This window comes from Phyllopteryx taeniolatus, chromosome 19 (genome assembly GCF_024500385.1).
Source record: "Phyllopteryx taeniolatus isolate TA_2022b chromosome 19, UOR_Ptae_1.2, whole genome shotgun sequence".
Taxonomy (NCBI): Eukaryota; Metazoa; Chordata; class Actinopteri; order Syngnathiformes; family Syngnathidae; genus Phyllopteryx; species Phyllopteryx taeniolatus.
The window spans coordinates 736,962-762,021 of NC_084520.1; the positions used below are offsets into that span (position 1 = coordinate 736,962).

The 25,060-nt window shown below is 45.8% G+C and overlaps 1 protein-coding gene across 8 annotated transcripts in view; it reads right to left on the reverse strand.

Moving 5' to 3' along the window:
* Positions 1-556: 556 nt before the first annotated feature.
* spag9b (sperm associated antigen 9b) overlaps positions 557-25,060 on the reverse strand; it is a 40,525-nt gene continuing 16,021 nt past the window's right edge. Inside the window, exons 1-27 of one of the 8 annotated variants that reach the window (XM_061756798.1) lie at positions 23,444-23,876; positions 21,371-21,518; positions 19,065-19,476; positions 18,890-18,983; positions 16,405-16,529; positions 15,126-15,140; positions 14,954-15,011; positions 14,530-14,682; positions 14,393-14,450; positions 12,912-13,042; positions 12,220-12,276; positions 10,758-10,937; positions 10,484-10,616; positions 10,232-10,315; positions 9,667-9,828; positions 9,387-9,558; positions 8,801-9,004; positions 8,615-8,732; positions 7,982-8,110; positions 7,820-7,900; positions 7,675-7,742; positions 7,465-7,613; positions 7,106-7,277; positions 6,898-7,011; positions 3,816-3,992; positions 3,514-3,645; positions 557-3,417 (exon numbers count right to left, since the gene is read on the reverse strand). In XM_061756798.1, the coding sequence (XP_061612782.1) occupies positions 3,302-3,417; positions 3,514-3,645; positions 3,816-3,992; positions 6,898-7,011; positions 7,106-7,277; positions 7,465-7,613; positions 7,675-7,742; positions 7,820-7,900; positions 7,982-8,110; positions 8,615-8,732; positions 8,801-9,004; positions 9,387-9,558; positions 9,667-9,828; positions 10,232-10,315; positions 10,484-10,616; positions 10,758-10,937; positions 12,220-12,276; positions 12,912-13,042; positions 14,393-14,450; positions 14,530-14,682; positions 14,954-15,011; positions 15,126-15,140; positions 16,405-16,529; positions 18,890-18,983; positions 19,065-19,476; positions 21,371-21,518; positions 23,444-23,613 (3,612 nt within the window). In that variant the 5' untranslated portion in view covers positions 23,614-23,876 and the 3' untranslated portion in view covers positions 557-3,301. Of the gene's footprint in view, positions 3,418-3,513; positions 3,646-3,815; positions 3,996-6,897; positions 7,012-7,105; positions 7,278-7,464; positions 7,614-7,674; positions 7,743-7,819; positions 7,901-7,981; positions 8,111-8,614; positions 8,733-8,800; positions 9,005-9,386; positions 9,559-9,666; positions 9,829-10,231; positions 10,316-10,483; positions 10,617-10,757; positions 10,938-12,219; positions 12,277-12,911; positions 13,043-14,392; positions 14,451-14,529; positions 14,683-14,953; positions 15,012-15,125; positions 15,141-16,404; positions 16,530-18,889; positions 18,984-19,064; positions 19,477-21,370; positions 21,519-23,443; positions 23,877-25,060 lie in introns of those variants that run through there. The other 7 variants (XM_061756796.1, XM_061756794.1, XM_061756793.1 and 4 more) reach the window with 7 other exon arrangements.

The window sequence follows — 25,060 nt, forward strand, 5'->3', positions numbered from 1 at the left end:
GATTGGGTATAAGGGGAGGATCTCAGAAAGCCTCATTTATTCATTCACAAGCAAAGATGGGGCGAGGTTCGCCACTTTGTGAACAACTGCATGAGCAAATAGTCCAACAGCTAAAGAACATTTCTCAACGTACAATTTCAAGGAGTTTAGGGATTTCATCATCTCCGGTCCATAATATCGAATATCGAATGCTCGTGACTTTCAATCCCACAGGCGGCACTGCATCAAAAACCGACATCATTGTGTAAACGATGTTGCCACGTGGGCTCAGGAACACACTTCAGAAAACAACAGTATGCTGCTACAGCTACAAATCCAAGTTAAAACTCTACCATGCAAAGCAAACGCCATATATCAGCAACGCCACCGGCCGGCTTCTCTGGGCCCGAGCTCGTCTGAGATGGACTGACGCAAAGCGGAAAAGCGTGTTGCGGGCTGACGAGTCCGCGTTTCAAATTGTTTTCGGGGATCACGGACGTCGGTGTCCTCGGTCCCAAAGAGGAAGAGGACCATCCTGATTGTTAGCAGCACAAAGTTCAAAGGTGAGCACCGCTGATCAGAATCAGAATCCTCTTTATTTGCCAAGTATGTCCAAAAAACACACAAGGAATTTGTCAATTGCTTCCACGTGACACATAGCGTAGGTCAAACTCGGGCTTCGGCACGTGACGTAATTATATTGGTCCCGCGAGACCCGCCGGCATGCAGCACTAACACTACAAATCTCGCGTGAGTCGAGACCAGCGAGCCCCCCGCCCTCCTTTCCTCTCGCGGTCATTAGCAATCACGTTACCAGTCCCCGCAGCTTCCCGAAAATGGCCCAACGGAAGATGGAAAGCAAGGGCTCGATGTCAATGTATCGGTCGACGGCGGGAAAGGACAGTCAGCCCCGTTTGTCTTGCGAAAGAATAGAACAAAGCTTGAATCAACGTTTTCTTTACGCACTTTTTCAACGCTTAATCATTTAAAAGGTTGGCTTTTCATTGAAGGACATTATTATTTTTTGGTTTTGTTTTGTTGTTGGCCTTTGAAAAAGCTTTCCGTGAAAAAGGAACGTGATCGGTCGTATGCGAATGACGCAATGACGTGACCGGCAAGAGTAGGTGCCATTTTTCTTTTCGGTTTTGATCTCCGCGAAGTCCAGAAGCAGCACTTTGTGTTGCATTTGGAATGCATGAAATGCGCAATAGGCCTATCCGTAAAAAGTTGATTTGAGTCACCGAAAGGCACTTGCGAACGATGCCGTTGCGCTCCTTGTTAGAGAACAGCGAGCAACTACCGTAGACTTGTAGTGTTTGTTGACTACGTCTCCCAAAAATGTTCACACGCGACCAAGGCACTATTAGGCTAACCACGTAGAAATGATACTGTTGCGTTCGGGGACGAGTTTGCTAGTTAGCTTTACTTCTGAAACCACTCTCGTAAAAGGAGGAAAAAGACCAAATCGAAAGGAAATCTGCCCACTGAACCCTCTTTTAATGGATTGCTAACAACGTGTACTGCTAACTTGGAACACTCCCTGACAATCATTTTGCAGATTCGAGCCGGGAGAAGCGTGTGCAGACATCCCAAATTCTTTGGCCGTTTTGTCCACTTTTAGAAGCACAGTTCACTTCTCTCCCTGCAGATATCGCGCATCGCTCAGTCAAGTCGCCCCTCGCCCTGCTCATTTTCTACGGCAGGGAAACCAAAGCGTGGCCGTGTGTCATACATCCTCGATAATCTATACGCCATGGACAAACATAACATTCTGAATTGCAAAGGCTCAATCATTGAAATAAATACTGAAATGGCTAAACGGTGATCGCGTTTGTCTTATCTCGAGGGGACCGCGGACGCACAAGCGCGGACGCACGCTGGGAACGGACCTTCAGACCACATCTTATGCTGGGGAAAACTGAAAAAAGGCAACACACACAAAGCGTTGCAGTGTTGCGCTACAGAGGCCCACCACCACCACCACCACCACAAAAGAAGACATTAAAAGGTTCATTCAAATAAAAGCTAATATTTTGTGCAGAAATGTCGATATTGCTGTCAAAACCTGTAAATGCTGAGGCGCAACCACACAACACTTGTGTCTTCTCTCTCACTATGAAAATATTCGGCCTCATTTTCCAAACGTAACACTAAAAATACATCTTATTTACATTTACAAAGATTTCTCTTACGAAAACAAATATGCATGTTTGCATAAGAGGCTGCCACATTCCGAGGAGAGACAATTGTTAATTCGGCATGTGGCGAGCTTTGATGAATAATCCTTTGGTAGCATTCATGACATTCTTTTAACTGTGTAAAGGTTTTGAAAACGAGTTCAATGAAGGAAAGCGATACAATATGCAATGGGATTCCTTAGCTTAACTCTGTCAAATCAAATATATATATATATATATATATATATGTCACTGTAATAGCCATGATGTTTCTCGTGCATTAGTGTCAAAGCTGAGTTGTCAGACAAAAATTCACAATCTTTCCATCATATCAAAAAATGTTTCAGAAAAAGAATAATTGTCTTTTTTGCTGGTAAACAACCCAGAACATAAAGGTCTTTGTAATATTGGTAAAAGCATCCAATAATATTGCTGATCGTGCATTTTTCTATTGAATGTTCTCCATCATCGCCCCCCTGCCGAGGATTTGGAAACGCATGCGCGACTGCGCAATGATGTTCTCTTTTCGATCGTCCCCGACGGATCCGCCGAGTCCAAGCCGTGCGACGTTTGTCGCGGCGTCGGCGCCACGGGTCCTCGGCGCAGCCGTTCATGGGAAACACCCACGTTCATTTGTCAGAAGATTCGGTCATTACAATGTCACACACAAAAAAGGCACAAAATGGGGCCGCCTGTACTGTGGTCGCATATTCAAATAGATATTTCGATAATCACGATAATAATAATAATAATAATAATCCCTGTCCAAGACTGGGGAGATTGCGGGTGTTGAAAGACACTCCATTACATTTCGGGACTGGAAAACAACCAAAAGTGTTCCCATTGAGTTTGTCAGTTTTTTTTTTTTTGTCTCGCTTTACATTATTGCCCGTCCATTATTTCATAGATCAACAGCTTGTACGACTTGCATTAAACCATAACACACAACATTATTTACTGGAGTATGCATGGGTTTATGACTGAGCAGTAAAATCGATGTGCTGAATAAATAAATAACATTTTTGTATCCACTGAAAAACAGTCGGGTCCAATAACTGAGCATACAACAAACGATAACGTCTTATTGTTTGGTTTTGAAAACAAAGTGCTTGGGGCAGGCCTGAGGGTCCCGAGGTCAGAGGTCATCACTCGTGGTCCAGGACCTGCCAGACGATGAGGTGGCTGCGCTCGGCGATAGACGGGGGGGACTTAAGTTTCCTCGGCGCATCCTCGCCTTCAGCCGCTTCCCCCTCCTCGTCTCCTGGGGAAGCACAAAGATGTCATGCAGATGAAAGGTTCTCGGTTGTTTAGTTTCACACTCCCAAAAGATAAGCTAGCAGGCAAGCAGCAACCTCACCCATCCTGAAGTCAATGTAGCCTTCTCCTCCACTCATCACCAACATAGACTTGGTTCCATCCTGAGATGCGGCATCTGACGTCTTGTCCCCCGACGCATCTCCACAGCTGGATGCAGATGGAAGGGCATAACCTGAAATATCGACACACAGCAACAGACCGTCAATTGTTGGGACTCCGATTTCCACTCGAGCACCTCACTGGCGAGCTATTCGGACGGAGACCGGGCTCGCAGCCGACTCGTGCGGCCCGCAGGCGCCATCTCGGTGACCCCTGATATGGCTCCCGCAGGTTTTTGCTTACCCGGGACGGCAGTGAAGAACTGAACGGCGTCACGATGTCCATGGAAACAGAGCTGGGCATGAGCCATGGAGCAGTATGGCACAAATGTCCCTGCCGCTACTTTGTCACTGCTCTCATCACCGTAAACGCGAATCGCATTCCCAGGACGGTCATCTGCTCCCTTGGTTTGCTTGTTAGCTGCTAAAATAAACACAATGGTTACCAGTGGTGATACTCTCACATCTTAAGTCTCAACTCGATAGAAAAGAAAAGCTTAAGTGGATGTCATCATTCATCTACAGCATTAATCTAAAGAATAGATCTATATTGACTCCATATCCGCAGTATCCGCAAATACTAAATTTATGAAGTATTTCCCAAGTGACGTTAAAGAGAGCAATGCACAGCTTAACACAGCTTTTCCAAGCATCCTACTTTCATATTGGATGCATCCAATATTTGTATTTGCACACAGGAACAAAGTTATTGCACACAAAAACAAAAAAAAACAAAAAAGACCAGAGTCAAAATTATTAGCCCCCTTAAAAAAAAGAGACAGCAAGTGTCAGAAGCCATGCGCTCTGATTAATCAAACCCAATCGAAGTCACCAGTCAACAGTGACTCAATAAGGGGGACCTGTAGAGCAGGAGAAGATTCAGTTCATGAACTGAATCTTCTCCTTGAAACTTCTCTGAGTCATACTCAGAAAGAATCATGCCAAGAACTAAAGAAATCGGTTTCAATCATTGATGCACCCAAAAGCGGGAGATGGATGCGCAAAGTTATCACATCACAGCGTTTGCAAGTGTCAAGAACTGGAGCGAGAAGTATCATGAAGAAATGTAAAGATAGCCACGTGGTACAAAACAAGCCTGGCAGATGTAAGAAAGGAAAGGTTTCAAAGATTCTGGAAAGAAAGAGCCCAGAACAACTGCCAAGACACGAGTGAATGACGTGGAATTGTAGTCTCAAAGACGACCTCCACGACAGGAATGGACTGCGAAGCTGCAGACCAAGAAAAACGCCGCTGAAGTAGGCGAGAGACGACCTAGAGAAAGACTATGCATTCTGGAAGCGTGTACTCTGGTCAGCTGAAACAAAACGACAGCTCTTTGGCCACTGCTAATGTTCGGAGAAAGAAGGGAGAGGTGAAACGCGGTGGGGGCAGTATTATGCTGCGGGGATGCTTCAGTACATGTGGAACTGGGAGCCTTGTCAAGGTGGAAGGAATCCTGAAGGGAGAAGGATACTGGAGGAAATCCTCAAGCAGTCAGTAGCAAAACTGGGTATGTGTCGCCGCTTTGTCTGCCAACATGATAACGACCCAAAACGTACGTCACTCCTGGTGAAGAACTACCAGCCAAGTGAATGTTATTCGATGGCCTGCACAAAGCTCCTACTTGAATCTTGAATCGAGAATCTTTGGGGAGAATCGAAGAGCAAGGTCCATCGCAGAACACTGTCAAATCTGGGGGCGCTTGAGAGGTTTGCCAAAGAAGAATGGGGCTGGGATTGAGAACCTATACAGAATCTATTCATCAGCAGCGTGTATCCATCCACGGTCTGTCTGTCCAGCCACAGCACAGAGGTGGCCCGTCGGGGGGGGGGGTCCCATCCAGCCCGTGGGGATGGAAAACTTAAAAAAAAGTCACTTAAACGGCATTGACGCACTTGTGAAGGCCAAAGGATCCCGAGTTTCAGGAGCACACCTGGTGTGCCACCTTCGCACTACACTTCTGTGAAGATAAATGCCTCCTGTACAAATATTGGAAGACATTGAATATTACAAAATGTCAGTCAAAAACTTCAAAAGAGGTTTCCACTTAGTAGCTCCAGATGCATCATTCCCACAGTTTCCTGTGGTATAGGGTGGCATTACACACATTCAATGCGCATCCCTCTGGTTCCTCTCAAGTATCATCTCGATAGTCGAGCTCTGCCCGGACTCACTGCAGCATATCTGGAGCGATCGTGTGTATTGCTTCAGATGGGCCACAGGAGGGCGCTTTAGTACGTATTTGTCAGTACCTGCTGTCTCTTCTCCAACAAATCAACTTGGATGACTATGTGGAACCTTGATGAAGGATTCTAAGAAGTCGTGGCACATAAACTTTGCTCCACAAAAAAAAAGGTCAGGAGCAGTTACGGCCGGTTGACGTCGCAGGCCATTGACAGAACCTCCGTCTTATCCGGCACGGCCTAGCAATCTGTTTGGCAGGTGCTCGTTGAGAAATGTCCTGTGTGGCGGTGCACCATCTTGCTTAACAAAAATTAATGAATCCATAAATTAAAAAAGTTTCCAGGGCTGCACAATTAATTGAATTTTAATCGCGGTCGCGATTTTGGCTGCTACAATGAAATGAGCCTGATCATTGGCGATTTCTTTTTTTTTTTTTTTTTTTTTTTTTGTGTGTTAGGCAGGCTCGGCAACATATGAAGCACTTTTTCTCGACTTAGTCAGCCAGCCACCACGGGGGCGATGGCTTCCTTGAGCTCCCGAAACAGCACTCTGCAGCAGGAGCCTCTCTGTCACCGAGTGGAATTACGGCTGAATCACGCCAAGAAAAGCAAGTACGCCAAAGATTGGAGCGAGCGCCTCGGAAAGGGATCTGGACATGTTCCGATTCAAGAGTGCGGCAGAGTTGTCTGTAATCTGTGACAGATGTTATGGGGTCAGTTAAAATGTGCAATGTTACGTAACTCAATGCCATTTTGGGCTTTTTATTTTGAAGTCTGCCCTCCGAGTACACTGGTGCCGTGTTACTCTATCGCATAACATTGACGACGGGTGTCGCGGCTGCCTCGACTTCGAGTGGAGGCTGACCGGACGGCAGTGGAAAAACGCCGGGAGTAAATAGAGAGGGAACTTACAACTATCGACTTCTTTGCCGTTTGCGAGCGCGACTGGTCAGCAGAACGATGGAGGCCATAAAGATCATTAAGTCGTTAAGGGCTAGAAGACTGGAAACAAAATACTGACTCTCTTTCTCAATATATATGAATTAGTTTCTATATCACGATGTCATGAAATCGGACGGTGATTTTTTTTTTTTGGGGGGGGACATTGGACACCCAGTATATCACTTTAAATTCAATACTCACTCTCTGCGAGAGGGATCGAAACGATGACTCCGTTGCCGGTACCGATCCACAGCCGATTACACGACACCATGAGAGCCGTGATCCGCACAAATGAAAAGCCCAGTTTCCCCGTACCTGAGCGGAGTCCATAGATTACAACACTGACCTTCCTTGAATTCAACCTGTATGCAAGGGTGGATTCCTAACACGAATAAGGGAATGAACCAACCCAACATCTTGCTGACATAAGGCTCAATGTCCACATCCTGTAGGTGCTGGAAAGTGTGGGCGTGGAAGAGCCTGAGCGTGGAGTCCAGCCTGATGGACACCCAGATGCCGTCGCCGTCCCAAGCCAACTGACGCACCTGGCTCTCCTTACGGGGGTGCGCGTCGAATGACTTCTGCAGGGCGACATTCACGTGGATCATCACCTCAAATCATTATCAACACGAATCTAATCGTGTTCTGTGAGGCATCAAATACAAAGCGAATGTCTTATTGTCAAACTTGATCAGTGTTGGCATTCTGCGAAAGGAAAAGAGTCAAAGGATGATGAAAGAAACGGTCAAGACTTTCACGTTACTTTACCTCTATCTTCATGGCTTTGGGCTGCACCACGTAGATCTTGTTCCTGAAACCACACCACACCTTGTCGTGTACCACAGTCATGCAGCGGATGGAGTGGTGAGGTTTCCCCAGGTCAAGCAGATGGTAGTTGCTCAGATCCCACTGTCCATCTGATACAAAACAAGTTGACTTTACATCCAATCGGAACGCTGGAATTTGATGTCCACTCACCGACTCCACGGTGGAAGATGGCTAACGTGCCGTCGGAAAGGCCGACCAGGACGCGCCCTTTCACGTGCCTGTGGCGGGAAAACGTCAAAAGTCAGGTCGGCAGAGCTTTTCAGTGGGATAGCGGAAGCCGTCTAAATGAACTTACACTATGCCGAGTACGGAGTCTTTCAGCTTTACAGAATGGAGACACTTCTTCCACTGCGCCACAGATGAGTGGACATACACACTGAGGAAATTCCATCACCACATCGATTGAATTTCTGCTCGCATACCAAAATATGACGCGAGCATAACCTATGATTCTCACCACCCGTTCTGCGCTCCGAGCCACATCGTGGGCAGGACGCTGTTCATCTTCTGAGCCTCTTCTCTCATCAGATCCTGCTCCTCAGCAGTGGAGTTTGAACTCATGCCATCTTTCACCAGGTCACACTCTCTAACAACAACCGGGAATCACCAACGCACTCAGACTGTAAGATTTCTGCTCCTCGACAGGGTGTTTCAAAAGGAAATTCCGCCCAGCAGGGTACTCGACATTTGAAATAAAATTGACCCTTTGGTCCATTAAGTACTGAAAGCTAAGTAGTTAAACAAAAAAAGATTGTTTTCAATTACACTACAGTGATGGGGTTAAGAAAAGGCATGGCATCGATTTTTCACACAACTAGAAATGGCGAATCAAATTGTGCATTCTAAATAATAATGCCCTATAATGTATGGTATTGGGAGAGAGCAGTAGAAGCACCGTTTGTCGGAGTGGTACAAGCGCGACCGGGAGCTACTGGGGTTGTCGTTAATCATGCTAAAAGCACATGCTGTATTGATCCTGCGGATCGGAACGTCGAAATAAACTATTCGAGGTGGCGAGCACAATGCTTGACCACTTCTTCATCGATGTTTAGCGACAGATGTTGTGGGTTATTGGCCAGATGACTATTACCTTTGAGAGGAGTTGGCGGAAGTCTCTACTGTCTGCTGCAGCCCCAAAGGATCAGTGAAGACATGTTGACTGTATACGCCTCTCTGACATGAAGACCCTCCACTCTCCTCAGTGGCCTCTATAACCAGTCACGCGGTGAGCAAAGGGGAGAGAGAGGGGGGCTACGAAAAAGCTTCAACCTCGTACCCGTCCCTCCATTTTCTGCCGTCCGAGGGACGGCTGTTGCTCCCTCAGCTGTACAGCCCACGACAGTGATGCCTCCGAGCACACCGCCGCCGCCGCCGCCTGCCGCGCCGCTACTGCTGTCGCGCCAACGGGCCTTTTCGACTGACGCAGACTCTGAACTCTGGGTTAGTTCCTCACCTGCTGGATAGTCCGTCTCTCTTGCGCCTGAAAAACAAAACGCAGTTGTGAAAACCGGGGGACTCATTTGTGTATATGGCACCGCACGTTCAACTTTGTTATTAAACTGATAACGATGAACTTCATTTCACCCAAAGTATGGGCCGCGGACCACATGCAGCCCACTCGCTTCTTAAGTCCTGCCTACAGAGCATTCCCCATCAAGGAGCACACATAATTGGTTTGATTTGATAAATCATAAATCATATTATTATTTTGTTTTATCCATGTCTTCCTGTCTGTCAACGCACTTGGTAGACGAGTTCTTGAACTTTTCCCGTAATCACCTGATACGGAGCCTTTTCACTTTCCCTCATCTTAAAAAAAAAACATCCGTTTCTACTTGTATAAAAGTACTCGGTACACAGACCTGGTACACTGGCGATGCAGAGGACATGTGTATTACACACAAAGAAGCTGTCCAGGATGATTCCGGGTTGGTTGGCATCAATGACTACAGCTTTAGTAGTCGACTGAGCGCTGGTACAAATCCACACCAGCGATGACAATTCATCCTGTTGTCGTAGTTCCTTCTGCTGTTCCTTTAAATCAAAAGCAAAAGAGGTGCGCCTTCTTCAGTTGAATTATTGTTATACTCTGCGCTTTGACAAAAGATGATCAATTAAAACCGACTACGACACGACTCGGACCTTTAGTTCTTGATCCAGTTTTTCGAGGCTGCTTTGAGATCCTACTTTCTTCTCGGGACTCTCCGGTCCTGACACGTTGCTGTAGAACACGCTGGCTCCCACGATGGAACCCCCGTCTCTGGTTTTCCCTCCGGATAAGTGCACACCGGCAGCGCACCACAGCTGAAGCGCAGACACAAACGTTCGCACAAAGACTGATCGAGACAAGCAACCCTACTCTACTCTACTCTATTCTACTCTACTCTACTCTACTCTACTCTACTCTATTCTATTTTCTGGGCAGTGATCTGCTAAAGAGACTATACTTACTATACTTGCTATACTTACTCGGCAGCAAAACTCTCAGTCAGAGAGATATGAATTTAACATTATTGTTATTACTGTTGAGTTGGAGTTGTGTAGAATTCCGGATTAGAAAAGCTTCCGAGTACGATGGACTCATTAGCTTGCGTTATATAGCTACATTAAAAGTCAATCTCTCACTAGATTGTGTCGGCAAACTCAACATTGTAGCTGTTGACTCAAAATACAGCTGGTGTGCGGGAGCACAACTAGAGAAACATACCTTCATCGAGGCATCTTTCTCATCCAGAGGTCTAAGGAAGACCGGAACCGGTAGGTCCTTTATCGTCTCCTGACCGCCGTTGCTCTGCGAGAAGAAAATGACATTTCAAGATGGTGTCAAAGCGTCACCCGCAACAGATTAGACTTCCCAACAGATTTCTTCCCTGAAATAGTTGGCAAATGTCACAAGAGTCCGACTATAAATGGTGCGCTTCAAATCAAGAGGCAGGTACAGGACAACTTTTCGACTTACTTTGTGCTTCTTGGGCAAGCTCCAGCCGTAAGCCTGCACTCTGCCCTCTTCCTCTTTCTGGACATGCGCTTTAACCTGCTGGTACTGCGCCCGCTTCTGTTCTCGCCTGGACACGATGCTATCCACTGCCAATCTGTGGCGTACATCATCAACTCACTTACAAATGTGTCTTTCGCCCGATTTTTCAACTCTCTCTTTTAAATCACCAAATGAGCTTTGGTGTTTAGGGGAAGACGATAAAAGAAATCACTTCAATCTGTCCTAACAGACTTACTCCTCATTGAGAAAATCAAAGGCTTTGCTCTTGTCACTGGGCAACTGCTGCAAGGCGCTGCTCCTCTTCCTGACGGAAGGTTGAATCTGCGAGGTGGGCGCATTGTACTTCACGTTGACTGGGGCTTCCACAGCAGGCTTCTTAGATGCGCCGCCCGACGAACTGAACAAACGGCTGAAACTGGAGTTGTAAGGGCAGGGAGAAGGGGGGCGGGGGGGGGGGGAGGGGGAGGGAGAGCACACAGACAAACATATAGAGGGGTGGACACAAGCAGCGGCTCCAGCAGAGGGTTAGGGTTTGAGCGCTTAAAGGGAGACGACGCGTTGTTCTCATGCCGGCGGCCTCCGCGAAGGCCACAATGAAACGGATAAACAGGAATATATCACAATAGCACTTTGCGCTGTATGCTTATAGAAGTGAAACATGTGTCCGGCAACTTACTAAAACAGGGGAGCGCGGGTTGCAGGATTAGTGTGGTGCGTTGACTCGGACATTAGTGACGGTACAAAGCAACACTGAACACAAACACATTCAGTACACGCAGTCTTTTTCTCACTTATTTCACTGAAATATCGAGCCGGTTAGAACATTAAAAAGACATGATAGGTTACCAGTGTCTGTGTATAGGCCACACCCACTCACACCTCAGTGAAATCAGTCGCTGAACACACAAGAAATTCTGTACTCCTACATTGAGTGCATCGTATCCCGGTACGGCGAGGAAGGTCCGACATGCACGCAGCCAAACAGAAGGTTAGCGTACAGTCACCGACCCACGCATGACCACATGGGACATCCTGCCATCTTAAACTATTCAAGCATAGAGTCACATTACATAGCGGTCTGGGCTGTTATGTTAGCGCTCTAAAGCTCAAATATAGAAGCTCAACGGCTAATGCGATCTTCACTCGGACATTACGACCTACGGCGACCCTCCCAACATACCGCCTGCGCACAGACGCACAACATCAGGCGGATGATAGAGGAACGCACAACAGAAAGGAGAGATCGGAGAGAAGCAGGTCACTCCTCTTATATGGGTTTCTCTATAGCTTGGCCTCAAATCTGTTCTAAAATATGCCGGTCTCCACAACAAACCAAACTGATGCCTGGCAACAACCCAACAAAGAAGAGCCCGACGCAAGACTTCTGTCACTCACTCTCAGGTATGACGATGACGCTGCCATGACAGTTCTTTTGACTAGTTTTAACCAAGACCTAAGGAACCATTGCACGAGAATGGAGACAGGCTTCTCCTCTGTTCAGACTTTGACATCAAGACGAACAGATCAGAACCCACGATTTGCACTTATGCAAGTCACAGATTTACCGACATCCTGTGGAAACCCACATACGACATGTAATACAAAGGGAAAGTAACACACAGAACATCGAAAAAAGACAAAGAAACCACTGACTGGTATTTGAGCAAACACACGCACACAAAACAGGAGGAACTCACAACTGCCAGAGGCTGGATTTCTTCTTCTCTGGAAGTGCTGGGTTTTCCTTTGATGCCCTGCCAGTAAAAAAAAAAATTAAATCCATCGCACGATGTTTGCGTGATCGAACACATTCCTTTGATTTTATGCTGAAACCGCTCAGGTTGTAAAGCACTTTAAGCATCGGAGAGGTAAACAAAGTGTGATATTAATCTAGATTCAGTGAATTGGATTAGTGCGTTACTTGAGTCCTATTTTTAGTGTATTTCTGTGAATGTTTTGAATTAGTAGTGCAAGAAACATCATTGTAACTGTGATTTTGACAGGTACTCGATATTATAGGGTTCGACTGAAAACGCTGTGACGCATGGAACCAAACCGACTCAGTTTGAAAGTCCGCTTTGCCTCCTTTAACAAGATTCAGTCATCTTCCGTTCCACTTCTCCTCACGAGGGGTCGCGGGCCCTCTCGGGCGAGAGGAGGGTTACACCCTGAACCGGTCGCCAGCCAATCCCAGGACACATGGAAACAACCATTCACTCTCACATTCACACCTACGGGCAATTTAGAGTCTTCAATTGACCTACCCTGCATGATTTTGGGATGTAGGAGGAAACCGGGGTGCCCGGAGAAAACGTGGCCAACGTGCCACTCCTTTAACAAGATGATGCTGATATTCCTACCGCACTGGCTTATGTTATTCCAATCTTACCGAATCATCTCTGTCCATCTGACAGCCTCTTGCAGCTCCATCAGCCTCTCCTTATACTGGTTCCTCTCCATCAGGACTCTGGCCATTTCCACCCTGGTGAAACGTTTCCTCTGTGCCGTGGGCACGTCGCTCTGCACAAACAACATCAATATTTTGCATGTTAAATATCGTCAGAAAATACATAGTTACATTATTATTACACAAGTGGCTTCTGTCTATCTAGCTCAGGGGTGGGCAAACATTTTGGGTCAGGGGCCACATTGACTTTTAAAATTTGACAGGCAGGCCAAGCCGGGACCAGATCCTTACAAAAATGTATAAAAAAAAATGCATTGTAGTGTTAATAATTAGATTATAATGGGAACAGTGTTTTGTTGAGCACCTTTTTTTGCCAGTGCATCAAAGTCTGGTGTTAGTTTTGTTGTGGCAATTCTCAGAACACATCTGAGGTGTTCATCACTCAGCTGGAATCTGCCGGATCTTTTGTTGGTGTTCATCACACTAAAAGTCTGTTCACACACACACACACATGTAGAGCCAAACACCACCAGCATCCTCTGTGCCATCTTCTGGATTTTTGGAAATTTGTCTGCGCTTAATGAAGCATAAAACTCATCCAGTTTGAGAGTTGAACTTCTCTTTTAAGACAGTATCACATTGGAGATCAATCAGTTCCATCTGCAGCTCCTGTGGCGCCGTTTAAGGGTCTTGCGTGACTGAATCTTGGATGGCACTTTGTCAGATAAAGGTGTTTTGCTGAGCCTGCAAGCTTGATTTTAACCGCTAAGCCGTAGCCATCAGTTCCTGTGTTGATTGGTTGTTAGCATAATCAGCATGCTGATTATGAAACCGCAATGGTTTCTTAACAAATTAGACATACGGTCTTTGACTGGACTTCAGTGAAAAAGTATTTAGTAGTCCATTCTATATTAAACACTCGGCACTCACTGTCAACTGTCGACAGCCCAAGTCAATTCAGTGTATCACTGTACCTGCTGCGCTACCTGGTGGAACCACTGGGCATTACAGCACAACCTGGTGGAACCACCCGGCATTACAGCACAACCTGGTGGAACCACCGGGCATTACAGCACAACCTGGTGGAAGCACCCGGCATTACAGCACAACCTGGTGGAACCACTGGGCATTACAGCACAACCTGGTGGAACCACCCGGCATTACAGCACAACCTGGTGGAACCACTGGGCATTACAGCACAACCTGGTGGAACCACCCGGCATTACAGCACAACCTGGTGGAACCACTCGGCATCACAGGACAAGGTCAAATGAATGCAGTCATGACTTTGATGTGATTTGGGTAATTCTGTCCAAATCTTTGGCGGGCTGGATTGAAATGATCAACGGGCCGTACGTGGCCCGCGGGCCGTAGTATGCCCACCCCTGAGCTAGCTCCTTTGTGGTTTGTCCTCTCAATCCAGCAGTGCTACACATGCAGACCATACATTATCACCAACTCACATCATCCTCATTCTCGGTCTTAGACTTGCGTTTGCTGTCCCCAAGTTCAGCTCGAACTCTAAAGAGAAGGAAAAATCCGGAACATCAGTTGTGCCTCGTGACGCAAGATCAAAATATGAAATTGTAAAATGACATACTTCTTCAATTCGTCTTCTAAATCTTTGCTCTTCTCCTCTAATCTGTTCTTGGCCTTAGTGACGGCTTCAAGCTCCCCTTGTAGGACCTCCTTCTCGCAGGACAGCTCATCCATTCGCGCAATCAGGTCATTCTTTACCACATTGAGGGCATTTCTGAAAACAAACGTGGTGGCAGCGCTTTCTTTGAAAGCCCTTGCTTGATGCTGTACAGCAGGGGTCGCCAATATGGTGCCTGCGGGGTAACCCCCAAGGACCACGTGTTGCCCGTGGGCGTGTAATATAAGTAGCTCACCAGTGACGGGAATGCCGTACAAGTGTTCTTGTGTGTAAATGTAAACATTTGTAGAGGTTTGTAGAAATAAAAGTGTTGTATTTTACCACACGTACCACAAATCACCATAAACATTCACTTCAGTATACTAACTTTGTCTCCAGAAGTTGTGCATTCTCCTGAATAAGATGTTCGACTTCACGGCCCATACCTAAAAACCACAGTGATAGACGGTTTATATATATATATATATGAATGATGTCAAAACATCATCAGAACATATATGAACAAAAGCTTACGACAGCTTTCCTAGATTCCGTCTTACCTAAAAAGTTGTAGTCTGAGATTCATGCATTGATAGTTGCAGATTAGAAATAGAAAAGATAATTCATTATCAGAATGACATCAATTTAATGGTCTGGTCTTTTCTAGTCGAAAAACACAATTTCCCAACTCTAAATCATGAAAACACAGCTAACAAACAAATCTAAAGCTGAACAGAAAACAAAAAAACTAAAATAATCATCAATGCTGGAAATGAGCTTTTGAATTGATACACACCAGAAAACTCATCTGTCAGGTTGGTAAAGAAAATTCAGGAAAACAATAGGGGGCGATAGCTGTCATAGGAGCCAGATCTCCTGAATACAGTGCCACCAGAAAGAATTCACACCACCTTTTCCACATTTTGCTGTTAGATTTAGGGCATTCACAGGCTGCGCCTGAAGCCGCTCCTTTGTTATTTTGGCTGTGTGCTTTGGGTCATTGTCGTGTTGGAAGGTGAATCGGCGCCCTAGTCTGAGTTCCAGAGCACTCTGGAGCAAGTTCTCTTGGAGAATGTCTTCATATTTGGCAGCTGTCATCGTGGCCTTTATGCGGACTAGTTGCCCAGTTCCTGCAGCAGAAAAATAGCCCCGCAGCATGATGCTGCCACCACCATGCTTCACAGCAGGGATGGTGTTAGCCAGGTGACGAGCAGTCTTCTCCAGATATGACGCTTGCAATTCAGGCCAAAAAGTTTGATTTTGGTTTCATCAGACCAGAGAATATTGTTTCTGCAGGTTCTGAGAAACCTTAAGGTGGCTTTTGGCAAACTCCAAGCGGGCTGCCATGTGCCGTCTGCCCACTCTACCATAAAGGCCTGATCGGTGGAGTGCGTTCGCAATGGTTGACCTTCTGGATGGTTCTCCTATCGCCGCAAGGGAACACTGGAGCGCCGCCTTAGTGACCGTAGGGTTCTCGTTCACCTCTCTGACCGAGGCCTTTCTTCCCCGGTTACTCAGCTCGGTCGGACGGCCAGATTTCGGAAAGGGTCCTGGTGGCTCCAATCTTCTTCCATTTCCGAATAATCGAGACCACATTTTTTTCGGGACCTTCAATGCTGCTGAAATTCTTTTGTATCCTTCCCCAGATTTGTGCCTTGGCACCATCCGGTCTCAGAGGTCTGCAGACAATTCCTTAGACTTCATTGCCTGGTTTCTGCTCTGATATGCACTGCCAACTATGAGACAAATCAGCTTTTGAATAAGTCTAACATAGCAAAATGCGGAAAATGTGAAAGGGTGTGAATACTTTCTGGTGGCACTATAAGTAAGGCTAATTACCTAAAAGGTCTGCTCCTTCATCAACATCTCCTATGTAGTCATTTCCTGCAGAGGACAGCTCCTCAAACAGAGAGTCTGTGTTCCGGTCAAATGCTAGATTCTCTATGCCACCTTTAGCGGGTGTGCTGGACAGATAAAAAAAACAACAACAACAACAAACGTGGTGAACAATGTGTACTATTACTATATAATCCATTCGCTAAACATCTGACTCAACATATCTTCATTTTTTATTAACTATACAGCTCGACAGTCCTGCTCTGTCCTGGGTTATGTGTTTCCAATTCAGTTGTTGAGGTCCCTCTGAAACTAAGTCAGGGGTGTCAAATTCAATTTTTGACATTTTTGTTTTTGACAGTTTACCTCAGAGGACCGTTATGATTGTGAAACCATAACCATGTCTCATCATATTACAACCCCAATTCCAATGAAGTTGGGATGTTGTGTTAAACAAATAAAAACAGAATACAATAATTTGCAAATCATCTTCAACCTATATTGAATTGAATACACGACAAAGACAAGACATTTCATGTTCAAACCTGATTGTTGTTAGCAAATAATCATTAACTTGGGATTTTATGGCTGCAACACGTTCCAAAAAAGCTGCGACAGGCTCACGTTTACCACTCTGTTACACATCACCTTTTCTTTGAACAAAATTCAATAAATGTTTGGGAACTGAGGACACTAATTATTGAAGCTTTGTAGGTGGAATTCTTTCCCATTCTTGCTCAAAGTACAGCTTCAGCTGTTCAACAGTCCGGGGTCTCCGTTGTCGTATTTTACGCTTCATAATGTGCCACACATTTTCAATGGGAGACGGGTCTGGACTGCAGGCAGGCACTCTTTTACTACGAAGCCACGCTGTTGTAACACGTGCAGAATGTGGTTTGGCATTGTCTTGCTGAAATAAGCAGGGGCGTCCGTGAAAAAGACGTTGCTTGGATGGCAGCATATGTTTCTCCAAAACCTGTATGTACCTTTTGCTTTGCATAGTAGAGTTTCAAGTTGCACTTCCGGATGTAGCGCCGAACTGTCTTTACTGACATTGGTTTTCTGAAGTGTTCCTGAGCCCACGTGGCGATATCCTTTACACATTGATGTCGGTTTTTGATGCAGTGCCGCTTGAGGGATCGAAGGTCAAGGGCTTTCAATGTTGGTTTTCAGCCTTGCCGCTTACATGCAGTGATTTCTCCAGATTCTCTGAACCTTTTGATGATATTATGGACCGTGGATGATGAAATCCCGGAATTCCTTGCAATTGTACGTTGAGGAACATTGTCCTTAAGCTGTTCAACTATTTTCTCCCGCACTTGTTCACAAAGAGGTGAACCTCGCCGCATCTTTGCTTGTGAATGACTGAGCCATTCAGGGAAGCAATCATGGAACCCACCTTGTTCCCAATGAGCGTGTTCACCTGTGGGATGTTCCAAACACGTGTTTGATGAGCATTCCTCAACTTTTTTTGCCAGATGTCCCAGCTTTTTTGGAACGTGTTGAAGTTAATGGTTATTTGCTAAAAACAATAACGTTTATCAGTTTGAACATTAAATATCTTGTCTTTGGAGGGTATTCAATGAAATATAGGTCGAACATGCTTTGCAAATCATTGTATTCTGTTTTTATTTATGTTTAACACAACGTCCCAACTTCATTGGAATTGGGGTTGTATAACATAAAGGGGGTTTGGTAACAAAAAATGCTTGCAATATCTCAACGTTATTATTTATTATTATTATTTATGTGACAATTTGAAATTTTGGTGCCGATTTCAGCAAGAATCATGGAAGCTGCTGCACATGACTTGCTTTCGCAGGCCACATACATTGATTGAACCCGGGTCATCAGAACTGTGAAGCAGATGTGCTAACCAGTCGTCCACCGTGCCGCTCAAATATAGGCATGGCCAAGAGTTTTGAACAAGACTCAAATTTTGTGTTTCACCAACACTGTTGCTGCAGCATCTTCAAAGAATATATGCTTTAAATATGTTGGGGGGGAAAAGGTTTTAAAGACTTATTTGAAAAGAAATCCAATTAGAGTACACAATCAGTAATTACATTGTCAACACTTTCCTCAGGCATATCAACTTTTGGGAACTTGGGAAAAATAACAATGCTCATTTCAACAATTTAGAATGTGAAGTCAGAGGCAGCAAAGTGTGCGAAACAACATTTGTCTCACAAATTTCTATCTCTCCATTTTCTCTACTGCTTGTCCTCAGTAGCGTCGCAAATCACTGCGGAGTTTGAGCGAAAGGCAGGTTAAACCCCCGACAGGTCACCGGCCGATCGCAGGGCACATATAAACAAACAACTATTCACACTCACATTTACGTCTATAGAAAACTGAGAATCTTCCATTGTTTTTGGACGACATAGTGCCCCAAGAAAAAACTAAGCACGGAAAAATGATGCACTCCACTATATATATAATGTTTTTTCTTTGTTTTTTTAAAATCAGTCATACATTTGTCCAGTACCTTGTTCCTTGGCAGCCATCAAGGTCCATGTCCAACTCAGGAGTGGACTCTATAATCGCCAACACCTCAGACTTTTCCAGGTTGTTTTTGCCATCTAATACAAGCAGAGATAAACACAAGGTGTCGAGAGTTTGTGAAGTTTTTTGTGTCTTGTTAATTGCAGTGCTGTGCTGACCGTTGAGAAGCGCACTTGCAGGCTCTTGATTCTCCTGTGCCAGTTGACCCTGCACCGTTGAAATGCTCTTACTGATGTTGGGTTTGCCAGCGTTGTAGTCCAAATTCTTATTGAGGCCACCTTGTTCCTGATTTGCAACAGCCCAGGCAACGGGAGATCCAGAAACGCTCGCTAGGCTGGATGATGCGCTCGTATCGCTACACGCCGTGCCACGAGGCGATGGTGGCGCAGACGTTTGACAATCACCACTTTTCGCAGATGAGGTGGTGTTTGTTTTCAAGCTACATATGTGAGACACTGGGGTGTTAGATGTTCCTCCTTGTGACGATGATGGAGCATGTTTGGAGACACCTCCCTGCTTGGTTGGCGTGTTAGATTTCGATCCTTCGTGGCTCGTGTTGGCCAGTTCATCCTGAAGTGGGGGTTAAAAAAAAAAAAAGACACAGGATGGATTTTTATTTGTACAACAATGTTGATGAAAGGGATGAGCATGAATCTATTACAGGGGCTCTTCGGTTTATGACTGAGTTCCGACACTACATCGGCAACATAACCAAATTTAAGTCGGAACACGCCGTCGTCTACCGACATAGCAACACAGTAGTAAAGTCACACACACACACACACAACCAGGTTTCTGAACAAAAATGGTGTAGTTATAAAGTATTTGCGTGTGTTGAGAATCTTTTTAGGATTGTTGCTCTAACTTTATAGTATTGAAGTGAGTTAGCACCTCTGATTTGAAATTCTTAGAATAAGCTTTCACGTGACATGAATAAGTGATGTAGGTGGTCAATTCCACTTTGTTCCCATGTGCTGCAGTAAAGGGATGTTTAGTTCATCTCAAAATCGGGATTGTGCCAGATTGGGGGGCCGGGGGAGGGGAATGATATGGTGCCAACTGAGATTGCGTGGTTTCTAGACTTTTCCACCAAGATGATAAATTGGCAGCAATAATCGGATTCGTCAAGGAATTGTGGCGTTTGAGACTTGATAAATGGGAGGTCTGAAAGTTTGGTGGTATTGCAGTCTATCTGTTCTAGTTCCAGCCAAGATTTGGATGATACTGTATTTGGCTAGCTCAGGAATAGTGTTTGAAGCTGGGTGCGTCAAGTCCCGCTTTCTGAAGGGTAGCTAGGCTCAATCTATTGTCTTATTTTTAGAGTAAAATTTGAAAATGGCAGAGTCTAGCATTTGCAACCATTTTAATGTGGGTTTGAATGGGATCATTGAAAAGAAATAGTTCATTTATGCTAACAAATATGCTAATTAAGGCTGGTGTATTTTGCACTCGCGTAGAACTGCACTGCATCATACAGAGTTGTGTTTTACATTTTGATGATGTCATGAAGCTTAAATGAGGCAACCAAAATATGACGAACATTTCTAAAATACCGTATTGGGGATGTCCCGATCCGATATTGATATCGGTCCGACATAGTATTGGATTATATCAGACTGCATCTGAAATCTCCGATGTAGGCAGTCCATTCCAGAATCCACTCCAGCACCGGATCCAGCATGCAGAGCCCACATGATCGCAACAACAGCGTGTGCTCAGGTGCTAATAAAGTAGGAAGGACGAGGAGTGGTGGTTGTTCGTCTGGCAGGGTTTCTCGTTAAATTCCGAAAAAGAGTGCATAATTTGTCTTCCCTGGAGTGGCACAGAACCAGGGACGTTTAACGGCACCAACATCATTACGCACTGAAGCAGCATCGGGGGGAAAAAACTGAACGAGAATTTTCTGAAGACCACGGAGGCAAAGAAACAAACCCCTTGCTCCCTCAAACAACGAACGCCGTCCGAAACTTCATTGAGAAGCACAAGCGCAGTAACAAACATACTGTTTACTTAATAGCTTTCCGGTAGCGCCAACCCAAACTGAGCATTGTCATCTTCGTAAAGACCCATTTTGCAATACAGAGCACATATTTAATTAGATGTGGTGGTCATATGTTACGACCGGTTGATGTACATAAGCAAGTCATTCATATTCATGATGTAGTCTTGCTTGCAGTGTGGTTTCTAACGGCAACAATGTGAAGACTCTCTGTCCTTCCCTCCCTCCCTGAATGGCACCATTTCCTCCACTTACTGGGCACAAGCTGTTCACAATTCTACACACCCTGCAAAACCTTTTTCTAAAAGAGAAGTGTACGCACTCCCTTTTAGCGTTCACATTTCATTTACACACTCAACTGAACATAGGAATGATGTCACCTCCTCTGGGAAGAACTGCAACCTCACAGGGGACCTTAACTTAATTAGAAATTGTCTTTCAAAAAGCGTAAGTGCGTGTTCATACCTTGAGACTGGTGTTGGACATGGGACGGCTGAGGTTATTGAATCGCCAAGCTTCAGACTGGACATCCACGGGGTCCCTCTGGAGGTCAGTGCTCACGCCATCGATCCCTGGGACCTGAAAGATGCCCATGGAGATGGGACGCTCCTTCCTAGATACACGACGGCAATAGGGACAAACAGAAGAAAAAAAAAAAAAAAAGAGAAATTACAGTTGCAAGTTGTTAGCAACCGCAAGGATAAAATCATGTGTTCCCTATAAACAACAAGCGTCAGTACACAGAAGCATGAGGTGTACGGCACATAGATAAACTGTGAATTATGAAATATTTCAGGGTATTTAACATTTCGGCAGTGGCCAAACTCAAAATTAGACCACCAAAAGAAATGATACTTCAGCTTAAGGGGACAGGAATGTGCATTTCTGACCACCTTTAGCTTTTCTAAAAGCACAGGACAAAAGAGGTGATGTGGGAAATGTTTGTAATGCCCCTCTGTAAACTCTGTAACAACACATAGCTGGCTTTTCTCTTTCAGTGAATAGGTATGAAGGAGACTGGACAGGAGAACAATGGTAACTCCGATAAAGGGCTCGTGATGAATGGCAGTGTCCCAAAACCAATGGAAACGCCACCGCACAGTGTGGAAGAGGTCACTTGCGGGGCACTCGTTTTGAACTGAGCAATATCAAAGTACTCCGTATCAGTCGAGTGCGGGAATTGGTTAAGGTCTCTTTTTTTTTTTTTTTTTCAAATTTTAGTAATGCATTTGTTGTATTTTTTTTCTGTAAGATAGAATGGGACTGTCACTGATTTGCATTTGTAAGTAGGCATTGAGCATAAAATAACCTCAAAGTCCACCAGAAATCTGGTTGTAACACACCATCCATCCGTCCATTTTCTACCGCTTATCAGAAGTCGGGTCGCGGGGGCAGTAGCTCTAGCAGGGACGCCCAGACTTCCCTCTCCCCAGCCACTTCGTCCAGCTCTTCCGGGGGGATCCCGAGGCGTTCCCGGGCCGGCCGAAAGACGTAGTCTCTCCGGCGTGTCCCGGGTCGTCCCCGGGGTCTCCTCCCGGTGGGACGTGCCCGGAACACCTCACCGGGGAGGCGTCCGTGAGGCATCCGAATCAGATGCCCCAGCCACCTCATCTGGCTCCTCTCGTACGGCTCTAGACTGAGATCCTCCCGGATGACCGAGCTTCTCACCCGATCTCTAAGGGAGAGCCCGGACACCCCGCGGAGGAAACTCATTTCGGCCGCTCGTATCCGGGATCTCGTTCTTTCGGTCACGACCCGCAGCTCGTGACCATAGGCGAGGGGAGGAACGTAGATCGACCGGTAAATCGAGAGCTTCGCCTTTCGGCTTAGCTCCTTCTTTACCACAACGGGCCGATACAAAGTACGCATGCATCACTGCAGACGCCGCACCGATCCGCCTGTCGATCTCCGGTTCCATTCTTCCCTCACTCGTGAACAAGACCCCGAGATACTTGAATTCCTCCACTAGCGGCAGGATCTCATCAACGACCCAAAGAGGGCACGCCACCCTTTTCCGACCGAGGACCACGGTCTCAGATTTGGAGGTGCCGATTCTCATCCCGGCCGCTTCACACTCGGCTGCGAACCGCTCCGGTGAGAGTTGGAGATCACGGCCTGATGAAGCCAACAGAACCACATCATCTGCAAAAAGCAGAGATGCAATACTGAGGCCACCAAACCGGACCCCCTGTAGTTGGAACACACCCTCCGCTCCCCCTTCTTAAAAAGGGGGACCACCGCCCACAGTGCCTCTGGTTGCAACACACAATAATTAAAAAGAAAAAATCTTTCAATACTGTTGATTGGCTTCAAGCCTTGGATGATTTGACAAGTCTGACCATATGCATTTTCTGCCAGCTTTTTTGCTCTACATTTTGGGTGTCCCTTTTAACTGTGACTATATTTTAGCTCCCACAGGACGACAACATAGCGCCTGGTAAGCATTCAAACAGACTTCAACTGTTAACATTACAGTGGGTGGTAAGCAGGACAGATGCATCTTGCCACTTAAGTCATTACTATGCACACATAATGTACCTGCCGGGACGCTGTATGGAGGGTAAAGACGGCAGGGCAGGTAAGCCGCCAGCAGCGACGGAGTAGTGGACCAGCAGCAGCACTGATAGAGACACCAGTACGGCAGAGTTGATGACCACTGCTCCCCCCACAAAGCCAAAAACAAAAAGCAGCATCCGCCCGGGGCTCATGGCCCCACGTCTGAATGGTGCCAAAATGTTTGGGGGAGACAAAGCTGTATCGCGCAGCTATGGTGGGTACCACAGAACTGAATCAACCTTAATTGGTCCCAGAATAAAACATGTTTGGTTGCAGTATAGCCCTGTCGCTGGGAGTCACAGCAGAAAAAAAGCTCAGTCGTGAGGTCGACGGCGAACGGGAGAAGGCGGCAGTGACAACAACGGGAATCCGGGAGCAGCAACCGAACGACGCAAAGCAGCAGCACAGACAACAGGGGGGGGGGGGGGGAAATAATAAGAATAATAAATCATCCATGGAGAGCAAGTAGAGGCTGGTTAACTCCACCACCGTCTTCCTCTGATGAATCTGCCCCTCTTCCTCGATGTGACACAGCAGGCACCGTGCAGTACAGAATGCTCTCTCACCCCCTCCTCGTCATCTCCCTCTCTCGGTTGGATGCCGAGGCAGCCCGCTCTTCGGGCTGCGGCTTACTGGCTGCATTACCCCAACAAGGATCTGTTTTTGTCTGTGCTTGAGAGACTTCGATGGGGAATCTGCATCAAAATGGGGTTTTAAATGTATCCACAAAGTGAGACACAGTCGAAGGGAGTGTTGTTATTCTCTCTCATAAGTTTCAATAGATGGTTTCATCGTGTTTGTAAACGTGCAAAGAGGTGATTGACTACCACTGACTGACCGGAACAGAAACAATGGCAAAAAAATAAAGAAATTGGAGTTGCGCAAAACTCAATGGCTAGCCTGCTAGCTAATGTCACCTCTAAAGCATGCTATCCTTTTCGCTTTCAAAGGACGTCTGCAGAAAAGTCCATTCATGATCACGTTAACTATAGGACGTCTGAATTTCCACCATGCTCATTTTTGAATCAACTTGGCTCAAGTTGATGTCAATTCTCGCTGCCATTGGAGCTCATGTCCGAGCAGCTTACCTCATGCGGCTTCTTTTCAACTCACACGTGACACATTCAAAGAAAAACCTGCCACCTGGAAGTATATGTGATGTCATTGGTGAAAAGGTCCATTTCAACCAGTGTAAATCTGCATCAAGGAATGAAAGGACAAATATAATTTCATTCATTCAATCAAGAGCGCAATCACTTTAAATAATCAAGTCGACTCTTAATTCGGTATGAAAATGGCAGTGAGCCCATGGTGTTATAAATGTTATTAAATGTTGTTATAATGTTACTAAAAACATACATGCCAACATTTTGGGAAAAGAAAGGTTCGGTAGACGTAATTTTCATGTAATTTCAGCTACAGTTCTCGAGATATTTTCAGTTGGATAGTAGCAGTGGGCCACTAGCTCCTTATAATACTGCATCCAGTCCTAATCTGCTCTCCAAATGAGCAGTCAACCACAAGGTCCATTATTCCATGAAAGCAGATTAGTATAGACAGTGGAACTACTGACTGACACAATCCATCCAACGGCTATCA